This window comes from Protopterus annectens, chromosome 6.part1, assembly GCF_019279795.1.
Source record: "Protopterus annectens isolate FY-2018-M chromosome 6.part1, PAN1.0, whole genome shotgun sequence".
Lineage (NCBI taxonomy): Eukaryota > Metazoa > Chordata > Ceratodontiformes > Protopteridae > Protopterus > Protopterus annectens.
Window position 1 is genome coordinate 268,825,872 of NC_056738.1, and position 14,461 is coordinate 268,840,332.

The following is a 14,461-nucleotide window of genomic DNA, read 5'->3' on the forward strand; positions in this document are numbered from 1 at the left end:
CTAGCTATGAACCTATCCATCTAAACCCAATATGTACCTGTTTTGTCCATTTTATCCAAGTCCAAAAGTAAAAAAATGGATTATGCAATGATTATGCAATGAAAACAAATTGTCATTCAAAAATGTCCATGCTAATTGAGTACAGGAATCAGTGGGTTCAATGTACTTTCAGCTTTACTCAGAGGCATGTTTGGCCTCCCAAGAAAAAAAAAAAAAAAAAAAAGGCTTAAGTCTTAAAAGTCTGCAATCAATGTTTTTTTTGACACACAGAAAAGAAAGAAAAAAGTGAAATTAAAATTTTTCTACAGCTGTTCGAGATAGCAAGAATAGTTGAAACATATTAGAAGTTCTGAAACGCATTGGCCTTATTTAAGTAAGTATATATTTTTTAATAATATGTAGAAAAGTAATAACCTACTTCTGGGTATAGGTAAGGCATATTTACCCACATCTGACTTTGTTGTTCAGCCATTTGGTCTTTGTCCTCATGACCAAACTACACCCGCTATGAATAAACAAAATGCTTGGCATATCTGTTCTTAGTTTATTGCTACAAAAAAAAAAAAAACGGTCTCACACACACACACACACACACACACACACACACACACACACACACACACACACACACACACACACACACACACATCCACATCCACATCTTCAGCACCTGTTATTGCCATTATAGCTTGTCCATGGGTTTTAATTTTTTTCTTATTTTTTTCTTTACATATTTCATAAGACCACTGAGGAAAAAATATAAAAGTCATAATATTTATACTTGTTTAGTTATTGTGTGAACGGGTCTTGTGGTTTTGAGTTAAATATGTTTGATATCTTTTCAAAATATTTAGTTGTAGTTCAGTGAACAGGTTTCTAAACAGCACTTTTTTGTTTGAGATTGTTAATTTTTCTTTAAGCATGTTGTGAAGATGCTTGGTTCGTTTATATGTTTACTACCATTATTTCCGAGTTCTAGTCTGTATAATTAAAAATAGATTGTTCCTGCTTCAGTATATTCTATTTCATGATACCATCCATTGTACAGCTGCACTGTAAAATGCTTTCAGAAGTTTGACAGCTTTTGCATTCAGCAAGTATCTCATTAAGTTTTGTTAACCAGATGTGTTGAATAATTCCTATGGAAATTTTTCAGCCATAGCTGGTTGATAAATGTTCCCAATCAGGCTGCATTCAGTGCTACTAAATAAAAACCCTGTACCTGTCAGCATTTCAAACAGATGTTAAAAGTTTTTGCTGCTATTTTATTCCTGCTGAATCCTGTGTTGATCATTTTGGGGAGAGGCAGAGACTTTTATGTATTTATTGACTACCTGCATGCCTTGGAAACACATTTATTGGTAGTGAGATTCAGGTGTACTGTTTCTTTTTCAAATAAAGTACAGCTTTCTGGAGGCAGTCTGTGTTTGAATGTCAAAAAGACATGCCTTCAGCAGCAGTGTGGAGTATAATGTAATTGGTTGTGTACTAAACTGATTAAAATATTTTGTCTGGTTGTCAGTCGCCTGTGTTTTGTTCAGCAGCCAAGTCTTATTCCAGTAACAGGAAACACTGCAGCTAATCATGTAGTAGATCAGGGAATAGAAACTAACAGGAGAAAGATTGCATTTTCATTGTAAACCTCCTGCCCACCGCTTCTCACTTTATGGTCTTCTAATCTACTGCCCCATCTGCCAGCTCCTCATTTCATCCTCTATATTTATTTTCAGGCTGGGGCTGGAGTAGAACTTAAGAGCATCTGTGGGGGGACAGGCTCATCAGCAACTACTTACTTGAGAAAGAGGAATATTTTTGTTACGACCTACACTGTTGTCCCTTCCCAGACCCAATTGCCCATCCTGGAATCGTTGTTTGAGGGCTTCTCCCCTCATCATTGAGCATTCCTCCCCACAGGGAACACCAAGATGAACGTACCTCCCTCCTGGGATAGGCATGCTTGTCCTCCCCTGCTAGTGCTTTAGACACCTTGGCCAGTAAATCAACACAGGTCATCTGGATTGTAGCTGCTTTATCCCTCTTCACCATGGTGGTGACTCAGTATGTTGTTATACCATTGTGTGTCTTGTACATCTGAATTGCCTATGTTGCAGTTGCAGTGCTTCACTTTTGGCTGTAGGGGAAAAGGAAAGGGGTAAATTGTACTTTTCTTTTACATCTTTTCCCTTTTTCTTCTAATTTGTGTGGTTTTTGAGTGGTATATTTAGTAATTGTAGGCAAAGAGAAGGCTTCCCCGACTTGCAGAAATTTATGCTTTCTGTGTCATTTATTAAGAGAGAAATTTTCTGTAGTTGATTTCTATGATAATAAACTGTATGTCGATTAAACAAGATGCAATTAATTATAAATTCTAACAGGCTTATATGACATTTTACCATGATCAGACCCAGACACTGATTGGCTATTTAACATGATTTATGGGTCTACAGTTAACAGATACGGGAGGATGTTTTTAAGAATTTTAGTGTATTTGGATATAAATATGCTGCTGCTGCAAAACTGTACACAAAAAGCCAGTAATGCATCATTGTTTGTGGTGCTTTTGATGCTCAAGTAACATTAGATGGCCAGATCTCTTGAAGGGTTTTATGACGTCTGCTTCCCACTCTTAGCAGATGGGAGAGAGTTCTGTAAGTGTCATACAGGTAAGGAAAGGTCATGTACTACATCCTCTAAGTTCATTAAAAAATACAGTCTTTTTTTGTCTATAGTGTACCATCCAATACACTTCAATACAAAGACATGAATGACCATGTGTAAGCAGTGAGTTGAGTAATGACATGTACATTTGTGAGGGTGTGGGTGTGAATTTATTTCATTCACCTTCAAAAACAATAGTTGCAAGCTGTCATTATTTGGGATTACTTTGTTACAAACTGTTCCTGCATCTTTGGAGTATTTTTTTTGTAGTAGGGGCTGCACTCCACAAGCCTCCTATTTAGGGGGACCAGCCCCCACTTTAATCTAATCAAATCCAGGGTAATAGAAGCAGTTTAAAAATATTAGTCCTAAATAATTGAGACATTGAATGACAAAATGAGTAATGATCTTATATGTAATACACACACACATATGTATATGTGTACTTATCCATTTCAGAAGAATGGACCCTATCCCAGCAAGTGGCAAGAGGAAGAAAAAACTAGCCCTTGGTGGGATGCCAGTCTGTCTGAGAGCACAGATACAGCCACTCTCACATGCATACTTAGGAGTGATTTTAGCACTGTCAGTGTACCTGCTATGGTGTCTTTGGAGTGCAGGAAGAAAGCTATTCACTTTGTTGGAAAGTTACATGAGCCCACTGAGAGAACAAACTCACTACACACAGACGGTACAAGGCGAGAACTTACCTGTAGGTCTAGGTGTTGTAAGAAAACGTTACTAAAGGAAAATTCTTTGTGAAAAAAGGACTTTAGTATGTTCTGTTTAAATATGTACAGAATGGCTTAGAAATGTTTGCCTGTAATACTGTGAAATGTTTAATTGGTCTTTGATAAAATGTGTGAAATTTTTACCTCATGTTTAAACCATAGTTTTCTTTCATGAGCAGCTGCTTACAAATGCATATTCTATGAGATGAGGTTTGTGTGTATATATATATATATATATATATATATATATATATATATATATATATATACACACATATACACACACTCACACACTCACACACACACACACACACACACACACACACACACACACACACACACACACATACAATAAAATTCAAGGGTTTTGCGATATAAAAAATGAGATCACAATAAATCATTTCAAAACTTTTACCACCTCTAATGTGACCTATAACCTGCAGAATTCAATTGAAAAACAAACAAATCTGTTAGAGGAAAAAATATAAAAAATAAAAAACGTACAATAAGCTGGTTGCATAAGTGTGCACACCTTTAAACTAATACTTTGCTGAAGCACCTTTGCATTTAGTCTTCTTGGGTACAAACCTGCCATCAATTAGAGAGACTCTGATTAACCCCGAATAAAGTTCATTTGTCTTAGTAGGATTTTCCTTACATTTACTCGGTTGCCTGCTACAGCAAAAGCCATGGTTCGCAGAGAGCTTACAAAGCTTCAGAAGAATCTCATTGTTGAAAGGTATCAGTCAGCAGAAGTGTACAAAACAATTTCCACAGCATCAGATATACTATGGAACACAGTGAAGACAGTCATCAAAAAGTGGAGAAAATGTGGGACAACAGTGATGTTGCAAAGAACTGGACGTACCTCCAAAATTGATGAAAAGATAAGACAAAAACTGGTCAAGGAGGCTGCCAAGAGACCTACAGCAACACTAAAGCAGCTGCAGGAATTTCTGGAAAGTACTGGTTGTGTACTACATGTAACAACAATCTCCCATATTCTCCATATGTCTGGACTATGGGGTAGGGTTGGAAGATGGAAGGCTTTTCTTACACAGAAAAACATCCAAGCCAGCTAAAATTTGCAAAACAATACATAAAGTCTCCCAAAAGCATGTGGGAAAATGTGTTATGGTCTGATGAGACCAAGGTTGAACATTTTGGCCACAATTCCAAAAGGTATGTTTGACACAAAAACAACACTTCACATCACCAAAAGAACATCATCCCCACAGTGAAGCATGGTGGTGGCAGTATCGTACTTTGGTGTTGTTTTTCTTCAGCTGGAACTGGAGTTTTAGTCAAGGGGGAGGGAATTATGAACAGTTCCAAATACCACTCACTTTTGGCTCAAAACCATCAGGCATCTGCTAGAAAGGTGAAGAGGAATTTCACCTTTCAACACGACAATGACCCCAAGCATACATACAAATCAACAAAAGAATGGTTTCTGGAATGGCCCAGCCAGAGCCCAGACCTAAATCCAATAGAAAATCTGTGGGGTGACCTGAAGAGGGCTGTGCACAAGAGATGCCCTCGCAGTCTGACAGATTTGGAGCACTTTTGCAAGGAAGAGTGGGCGACTATTGCCAAGTCAAGATGTGCCATGCTGATAGACTCCTACCCAAGAATGAATGCTGTATATATGTGTATATATCTATGTGTGTGTGTGTGTATATATATATATATATATATATATATATATATATATATATATATATATACACACACACTCACACATATATGATTACATTTGCTTACGAAATGTTAAGATTTGTAGCATGCAGACTAATATAACCAGATCAGATAACAGTACAAATGTGCAATTGAAGTAAATTATACAATGAAGAGAAAGAGAAAATACGTCTAGCATAGGCATCCTGGACTAGTCCTTTGGAGAGTTCTTGTTTTGGTGCCTGCCTTGCTAACTATACACCTGTATGTTTTATATCATTTCTCTTGTTTTGAAATTTATAATGAGGCAGTTTTAGTATGTTATTTCCATTTATGGTATATGCAAAATGAGGGCACAAACATAACCTTTTTTGTGACAGAGGGGAATTGGGAAGAACAGATAGTATTTTTGAAAAGTGATATACACAGAGGAACCGTAGTGCAGTTTCCTTTGCCAATAACACTTTTTTTTTTCCTTTTTTAGGAAGATTTCCGAAATAAAGTTGAAGAGTACATTAAGAATTATGCTAGATGATGAACAAAAGATCTCACTAGGACATTAACTGAAGAGTGGAACACAGCTGCCAATGATAAAACTGTATTATAATAAAGTTGTAAAAAAAAATACTAAAAATGACTGCGTGGCTACAAGAAGTAAATCTCTCAAGTATCCCCACCTAATTTCAGTAAACCAAATCTTCAGCTTGAATTACGGCAACTGACCATCTTTGGATGAAGCTCTGGTTACTCTCAGCTCAAGCTCAAATATTTACTTAAAAAATAAAGACCTAACACAGTATATCTGCATTATAAACTTGGATGTTTCCTTTGCATGTGATGTGTTGCATTTACTTGAAACTTTTACAATAAATGTTCTACCATCTCTTTATCCAAGTACAGAAGAAGGTGAGTGTGGGATCTACAGGAGTGTTCACATTTTTAAGATCTCCTGTATATGATTGATTTGTGTGGTCTTTATGGTCTTTCACGCACCATAATAAAAATATAAATCCAATGCATTTTTAATCTTGTAATGGAAGGGCTCTCTATTAGGATATGCATGCTGAATTGCAAGTCCTCTCTTCATGTTTACTAATAATTGCTGGGTTCATGTATGAATGGTAAGGTGTTTGTATTATGTATATACATAAATCAGAAATATAAGTCAAAGAAGATTTTTGATAAATTTGATTCATTCAAGGGTTGCAGCTTAGTCTATGCAGCTGCCTGTCCCCTTTCTCTTTTCCCCCTGTCCTATGAGGCATGTGTAAACTACTCTGCATATCTACTGTCCACCATCTCACCAGCAGTGCAATCCAGAGCTAATCCATCCTGTTTTTAAAGCCATATTTGTCGATGTTGATTTTAAATCTTCCTGTTTCCAAAGCTTACCCATAACAATGCTTGTTTGCTAGCCTATTTACCCATATGTGAGAAGACAGTAAATCTAACTTCAACTGCTGTTGATGTGTCAAGCAACAGGAAAGCTGTCATTGCTATAATATGTAGCAAGAACAAAGAAATAAAACTGGAAAAATATAAAGATTTTGATAATTGTAGTCATACTTCTAAGTGGTTGTGTTTTTAATACTCTATATTCGTTGGCTTTTTGAGCATATCTGTCCCAGAGTGTGTGTGTGTGTGTGTGTGTGTGTGTGTGTGTGTGTGAGCGTGTGCGTGCACATGTGATCAGCTTCCACTCTTAGGGACCTGAATCATTGATCATAGAAGCCTTTCTCAACAGAACAGCACTGTTTCTTTAATTACCATTGTCTGACTTCCTCTCTTAAAACCTAGTTGCCTCGTGGTTTGAGCGTCTTTTCAGGCTTGTTGGCTGTTGGTGAAGCACCCTCCAAGAGGAAAAAACGCTGAGAGAAGAAGGGAGCCACTTTTGAGATTTTAAGTATTTTTTCTCTGTTTATTTGCTAAGTTTTTCTGCATAGCTGCCTAGCTTGAGCATTTTCTGGCTTGTTAAACTTGATTTCTGTATTAGTAGCTGTATTTAGAGCACAACCAAAAGCTGTTTGCTGAATTTCCTGTTTGCACTTAATTTTAAATCGTTTTTTCTTAAAACTTGCATATTTTCTGTCCTTGACCTAGCACTCTTGTGTGGGGTCATTTACTGCACTGTTATAACTTGATATTACTTGTGAACCTCTGCTATCTCTGTAAAAACAAAACAAAACAAAATCTTGCTTTTTCCCACTTTTCTGAGAGTTAAAAAGTTCAGTTACAGGCTTGCTGTTCCTGAACTGTTTGAAAGTTTCTGTGAGGCCATTTTGCTTGGGCTGAAGGAGGGTCTCTGTGTTTATCAGTGGGAGTGACTAACATTGAGCAGCTTCCCTGCCCCGGAGAGGTGGTTACTGACTTGAAACTGTAGTTTTATTGGCCACTAGGGGTCATTTCCATAACTCCTTCATCTTCCTCTCTTAAAACCTAGTTGCCTCGTGGTTTGGCGTCTTTTCAGGCTTGTTGGCTGTTGGTGAAGCACCTCCAAGAGGAAAAACGCTGAGAGAAGAAGGGAGCCACTTTTGAGATTTTAAGTATTTTTCTCTGTTTATTTGCTAAGTTTTTCTGCATAGCTGCCTAGCTTGAGCATTTTCTGGCTTGTTAAACTTGATTTCTGTATTAGTAGCTGTATTTAGAGCACAACCAAAAGCTGTTTGCTGAATTTCCTGTTTGCACTTAATTTTAAATCGTTTTTTCTTAAAACTTGCATATTTTCTGTCCTTGACCTAGCACTCTTGTGTGGGGTCATTTACTGCACTGTTATAACTTGATATTACTTGTGAACCTCTGCTATCTCTGTAAAAAACAAAACAAAAAAAAAATCTTGCTTTTTCCCACTTTTCTGAGAGTTAAAAAGTTCAGTTACAGGCTTGCTGTTCCTGAACTGTTTGAAAGTTTCTGTGAGGCCATTTTGCTTGGGCTGAAGGAGGGTCTCTGTGTTTATCAGTGGGAGTGACTAACATTGAGCAGCTTCCCTGCCCCGGAGAGGTGGTTACTGACTTGAAACTGTAGTTTTATTGGCCACTAGGGGTCATTTCCATAACTCCTTCATTTGTCCTCGGAGGAGTGGTTTAGGGCAGTGACTTGTGGTTTGTTGGCCAATTTGGGTCATTTCCTGTCTTTTCCAGCCCCCTGCTATAAAGCACGCTTTAGCCCGATTTAGCCCGATTTAGCGCGGAGTTGCTACTGTTGCACACTAGGGCAGCGCCGGTTAAGCAGGTTTAAACTATTCGGGCTACCTAAAGTCCACTCTTCAAATTTTCCCTTAAACTACCTTCCTCGAACTATACTACTGATCTAATCAGCGTATCCTATAATTAAAAAGATCATCTCTACTTGACTCCAAGTAGACTATTCTCTATCTGTTAAACGTAGCACTTGCTCCTACAGTACTTATTACCTTGATACGGCACTCTTGTCATAGATAGTACCCCAAAAAAGGCAACCCCCCATTTCTCGGTCACCCACGTCCCCCGGAATCTTTTTTAAGGTTTTTTTTTGTCTATTCCTTCTAGCATGTCGAGGATCAGTTGCTAGCGTCCTCTCCTGCTCAGCTGGTGAACCTGGGAATATTGAGGCAATGTTACAATTGCCTCATGTACACAGACAACCCTCTCCTCCTCCCACAAAACACAAATACATGCGAGATGCAACTACACGGCCAAACTGGAGGCTGAGCTCTTCAACATAGGACTGGCAAGACCAGTCAGGAGGAGAAGGTTACCACACACACTATAGACCCAGTCTCACATATTACCATTACAACCTCAAATCATACACATAAACACACAAAGACATACTCGGAGGCTCTGATCAAAAATCTACCAAAACAGCAGAGGCCACCAAAGCAGACACCCAAACAACCACCACCTCAGAACACAACACCTGCAACACATAGACCTCACAGTCAGAGTGTCAAACAGTCACAGCCCTTAAGGCCAAACACAATGCCAGACACACTAGTCATTGGTGACTCCATAGTCAGACACACTGACGTCCCGCTCACCAGACTGAGTAAGGAGAAGGTCACAGTAAGCTGCCTGTCGGGCTAGAATCCGCCACATAACGCAAGCACTCAGGTCTCTCAACAGCAGGTACAAATATGATTCAGTCATTGTCCACGCTGGTGTAAACGACCTGAGACGCACCTCCTTGGACTACATGAAAAGAGACATTGAGGAGCTCTCTGATTATGTAGCCCAGACAGGTATGACCCTGACCTTGAGCAGTATCCTACCTTCACCAAGAATGATGCCACAATACAGAGATAAGATGATCAGCTTTAACAATTGGCTTAAACACTGGTGTCATTCAAAGGGGATCCAGTGTCTGTCTGCCTGGGATGACATGCTGGACAAGCCACGCTGCTTCAAGGGACGGCTTGCACCTGTCACCCCTGGGATTCGGATATTGGCAAAGGCTCTTGCCACCCCATAGTGCCTTTTTAGGCAAGGCTCAAATTCTAAACCTACCACCCTAGAACACAAAAAGGAAAAAACTAAGGGTAATGCTGCTCAATGCCAGAAGTCTAAATCTCAAAATGCACGCACTCGAGGCCCTTCTCAGTATGGAGAACATCGATGTCTGTGCTGTGACAGAAACCTGGTTCAAGGCTCCTGAGAGCACCCGCGCTATCAGGTTTTACCTCATATCATGCCCGCCCCAAAATCTGGACAATACCAAGAAAGGAGGGGGTATCCATATTCATCAAGGACACCCACACCTCAAGACTGGTGGCAACGACGATGCATCGGAGACCATCCAGGTGCAATTAACCATAGGCAAGACTGCTCTGCAAATTGTAGCATGTTACAGGCCACCCTCACAAACTCAGGAACCTCACATGGCCTTCCTGAAAACACTAGAGGGGATAAATGTATCACCAAACACCATCATACTAGGTGACTTCAATTACCCTAATATAGACTGGGAACACTACTCAAGCCCAAACACCCTAGCCCAAAAGTTCCTGGAATTCATAAACTCAAATGCCATGGAACAACTAGTCACCATCCCCACAAGAGGAGATAACATACTTGATCTCATCATCACGAACATGGGAGCACAATGTTCAACACCGGAGGTGTACCCCTCACTGGTGAGATCAGACCACAAACTAATCTCGCTGGAGGTCCTCATCCCTCACCCACCTGAAATAAAAAGACCACAGTAAAGAACTTCTCAAAAGCCGACTTCACACTTCTAAAGACTAGTGTGGTCTCCTTTAAGGCCCCGAGCCGTGAGGAAAACAGTACTCAAGCCGCTGAATCACTTACAAATGCCTTCTACCAGCACCTGCAGGACTGCATGGATAAGGCAATCCCAAGCAAAACAAAGACTCTTTGTACCAAAGGCAAGCATCCAGTCTGGTGGACCCCAGCCATAAACAAACTCTACAACAAAAGGAGGAAGCTACTACAAGATAGAGCAAAATCCTTAAAAGGTAAGACACCCTTGATCACTATAAGTAAAAACTAAGAGCTCTCATAAAATCATCCAAAGCAAATTTGAGAGAAAAATAGCTAAAGACTCAAAAGACAATCCTAAGGCCTTCTTTAGCTATGTTAGAAACCTGGGAGGAAACTCCCAGATATGCTCAGAGCTAGTTCAAAATGATGTGAAGATTACTGATCCTACAGACATTGCCAACATACTGGCTGACAGGTTCAGTGCAAACTTCTCCCTCCCCCAAAAGGAGAGATATCTATACCAAATGATTGCAGCCCCCCAAACATCTCCAGCGCCCAAGTGAAAACTGCTCTCTCCAAAGCAAAAAACACAGCATCCATGGGACCTGATGGTGTCCCCGGCTGTGTGCTCCATGAACTCAATGAGGAATTAAACCCACAGCTAGGACAGCTGTTTAATCAAAGTCTTACCTCTGGATACGTACCCAGGAGTGCCGCACGGCAACTGTGGTACCACTTCACAAAGGCGGTGCCTCCACCGACCCTGGAAATTACCGGCCCATTAGCTTGACAAGCCTTATCTGCAAAGCCATGGAGAGGATCATAATGGACCTCATAAATAAAGACATAGGAATTTGCAGACTTTGGATCCAACCCAGTTTGGCTTTGTCAAAGGCAGATCATGCCTTTAAACTTGGTTGACTTTTTTCAAACAGTCACCAAAGCCATTGATGAGGGAAAGGCAGTCCATACAGCCTACCTCGATCTGGCTAAGGCCTTCGATACAATACCCCATTTGGGTATCATTGAAAAACTCATCAGCTTAAATGTCAACCCATACATCACAAGATGGGTTGCAAACTGGCTGAGTGACAGAACCCACAGGGTCAGAGCTGCTGGCGCCATGTCAGACTCAAAGCCTGTCACAAGTGGTGTCCCACAGGGCTCAATCCTGGGCCCACTCTTGTTTGGCATCTACTTTTCCAAGTACAAGCAAACACAGGAGGGTTATGGCTGACAAAGTTTGCAGATGACTGCAAACTGGGCCATAGTAGAAAACACATCTGACACAGATATCCTTCAGAAGGGTCTCACAGAAACGGATAACTGGTGCCAGAGCCACGGCCTAAAGTTAAATGCCAAAAAATGCATAGTCATACCCTTCGGGAAAAACAAGGTTACCCCTAGCTACCAAATAGGTGGCAATCCACTGAGCACAGAAGAAGTTATCAGGGACCTGGGGACCCAGGTTGATAGTAGTCTGTCATTCGACACCCATGTAGCTAAAGTAGTTAGGAAGACCTTCTACATTGCCCACCTTATCATGAAGGGATTCTCATCTAGATCAAGGGAGGTCATAGTCTCCCTTTACTCATCACTCATCAGACCAATGATTGAGTACAATGCCCCATTCGAATGTATCTGACCCGACACTTGCAGCAGCTGGAGAGGCCACAAAAGTTCCTCACCAAAAGGATAAAGGGTCTCAAAATCTGTCCTATGCTGCCCGACTGAAAGAACTCCAGCTCTATTCAGTCGCCACCGCTTGCTCAGAGGTGACCTTTGCCTAACATACAAGGCCATGTCAAACCCAGATTTGATGAATATGCTTCACCTCAAAAATCTAGATCCATCAGAGCCACAAGGGCGGAGACTTAAACCTTGACACGGCTATTAATAGGACGTGCTGGAGGGATAGATTCATCACCCAAAGACTCCCTATGCTGTGGAACAAAATCCCGGTACATGTGAGGCAGAGCACCTCGCTGGCCCTGTTCAAGAGAAATCTTGACCAATGGATGGGAGATCGCAGATATACCCCAGGGATTACCTCAGTGTCACTGCTCGACAGAGGCACAGAAAAATAATGGGTATAGTTCCCCATACTAAAGGGGTGGCCTAAGCCACAAAACGATGGGCTAGGCTTGTAAATGCCCTCGGGCAGATAGCCTAGTATGAACCTATGAACCTATGAACCTATGAACTTGGTCGACTTTTTCGAAACAGTCACTAAGGCCATTGATGAGGGTAGGGCAGTTCACACAGCCTACCTTGACCTAGCAAAAGCGTTCGACACAATACCCCACTCGGGCATCATAGAAAAGCTCACCAGCTTAGATGTAAACCCATATGTCACAAGATGGGTTGCAAACTGGCTCAAGGACAGAACACACAGGGTTAGAGTTGCTGGTGCCATGTCAGACTCTAAGCCGGTCACGAGCGGTGTCCCACAGGGCTCAGTCCTGGGCCCCCTCTTGTTCGGCATTTATTTTTCTGAAGTGCAGGCAAACATAGGGGGATTGTGGCTGACAAAATTTGCAGATGACTGCAAACTGGGCACCATAATTGACACTCCATCAGACACAGACATCCTCCAGAGAGGTCTCATAGAAATGGAAAACTGGTGCCAGAGCCATGGCCTTAAGCTAAATGCCAAAAAAATGTATAGTCATACCCTTTGGGAAAAACAAGGTAACCCCTAATTACCACATAGGTGGTAATCCATTAAACACGGAAGAAGTTATCAGGGACCTGGGGACCCAAGTTGACAGTAACCTCTCTTTGACACTCACATTGCCAAAGTGGTTAGGAAGACCTTCTACATTGCCCACCTGATCATGAAGGGATTCACATCCAGATCAGGAGAGGTCATTGTACCCTGTACTCTTCACTTATCAGACCAATGATTGAGTACAACGCCCCATTCAGAATGTACCTTACCCAACACCTGCAGCAGTTGGAAAGACCCCAAAAGTTCCTCACCAAAAGGATAAAGGGGCTCAAACATATGTCATACGATGCCCGACTGAAGAAACTCCAGCTCTATTCAGTCGCATACCATCTGCTCAGAGGTGATCTGTGCCTGACATACAAGGCCATGTCCAACCCGGAATTAATGGACATGCTCCACCTCAAAAAATCCAAATCCACCAGAGCCACGAGAGCAAGAGACTTAAACCTCAACACGGATAAAAATAGGACGTGCTGGAGGGACCGATTCATCACCCAGAGACTTCCTACACTATGGAACAGAATCCCAGTCCATGTGAGGCAGAGCCCCTCACTGACTCTGTTCAAGAGAAATCTTGACGAGTGGATGGGAGATCGTAGGTTTACCCCGGGAATCATCTCTGTGTCACTGCTGGACAGAGGCACAGCAAACTAATGGGTATAGTATTCTCATCCTAAGGGGTGGTGAAAGCCACACACACTCTGGCTAGGCTTATAAATGCCCTAGGGCAGATAGCCTAGTATGAACCTATGAACCTATGAACCTATGACTGAAAATGTTAAGACAATACATGCATAATAATCTGCTATTTATTCTGTCAATGTCATAACTGAGTAATGCATGTTTAGGGCAAATGAGCCTTTGTAGTGCCTACATTAGGGTAAGGACTGGCATTATTAAAGACCATTTCATTATAGAGGTGTAAGCTTTGGTACCCATTCAGGGTTCCTGCTTCCTGTCTTCTAGACTGAGATGCAGGATAATGTATACTTAATGTAGTCACTACAGATATCAAGAGAGATCAGTTCAAAGCAGGGCAATCATGAACACCTTTACTTTTTACCACTGCTTTCTACATATTGTTATCCTCATGCAAGTACTGGACACGTATGTATGGTTTTCAGTGGGTTTTTTCCCCCCTTATCAGTTACCTACTGCTATGCAAATGTCTGCTTTGGTGTAGGATCTTTCTTTCTATTTTTTGGGGTTGGCCAAATGAATGAGCATTTTTGGGCACTGTCACTGTCAAGAATGCTGGACAGTCTTGTAGGACTTTACATACTGGAATTCTTCTCATTAGCTTCATTTTTAGAACCTGACTGCACATCACAGTCAAAAAAATGGACTCCTTAGAGAAGATCTGTTTCCAGGACTATATGAATACAATTAAAAAAGGCCTTAACTACCCTCTGACCCCCCCCCCAAAAAAAAAAATTCACTGTATGACATTTATCTGAGTTTTTTAT

General features: G+C 41.0%; 1 protein-coding gene across 2 annotated transcripts in view; it reads left to right on the forward strand.

Moving 5' to 3' along the window:
• Positions 1-6,631, forward strand: part of UBE2F (ubiquitin conjugating enzyme E2 F (putative)) — a 2,002,640-nt gene extending 1,996,009 nt beyond the window's left edge. For both annotated transcript variants that reach the window (XM_044075697.1, XM_044075696.1), the window contains one exon: positions 5,551-6,631. In XM_044075697.1, coding sequence (XP_043931632.1) covers positions 5,551-5,601 — 51 coding nt within the window. In that variant the 3' untranslated portion in view covers positions 5,602-6,631. The remainder of the gene's footprint in view (positions 1-5,550) is intronic.
• The last annotated feature ends 7,830 nt before the right edge of the window (positions 6,632-14,461 follow it).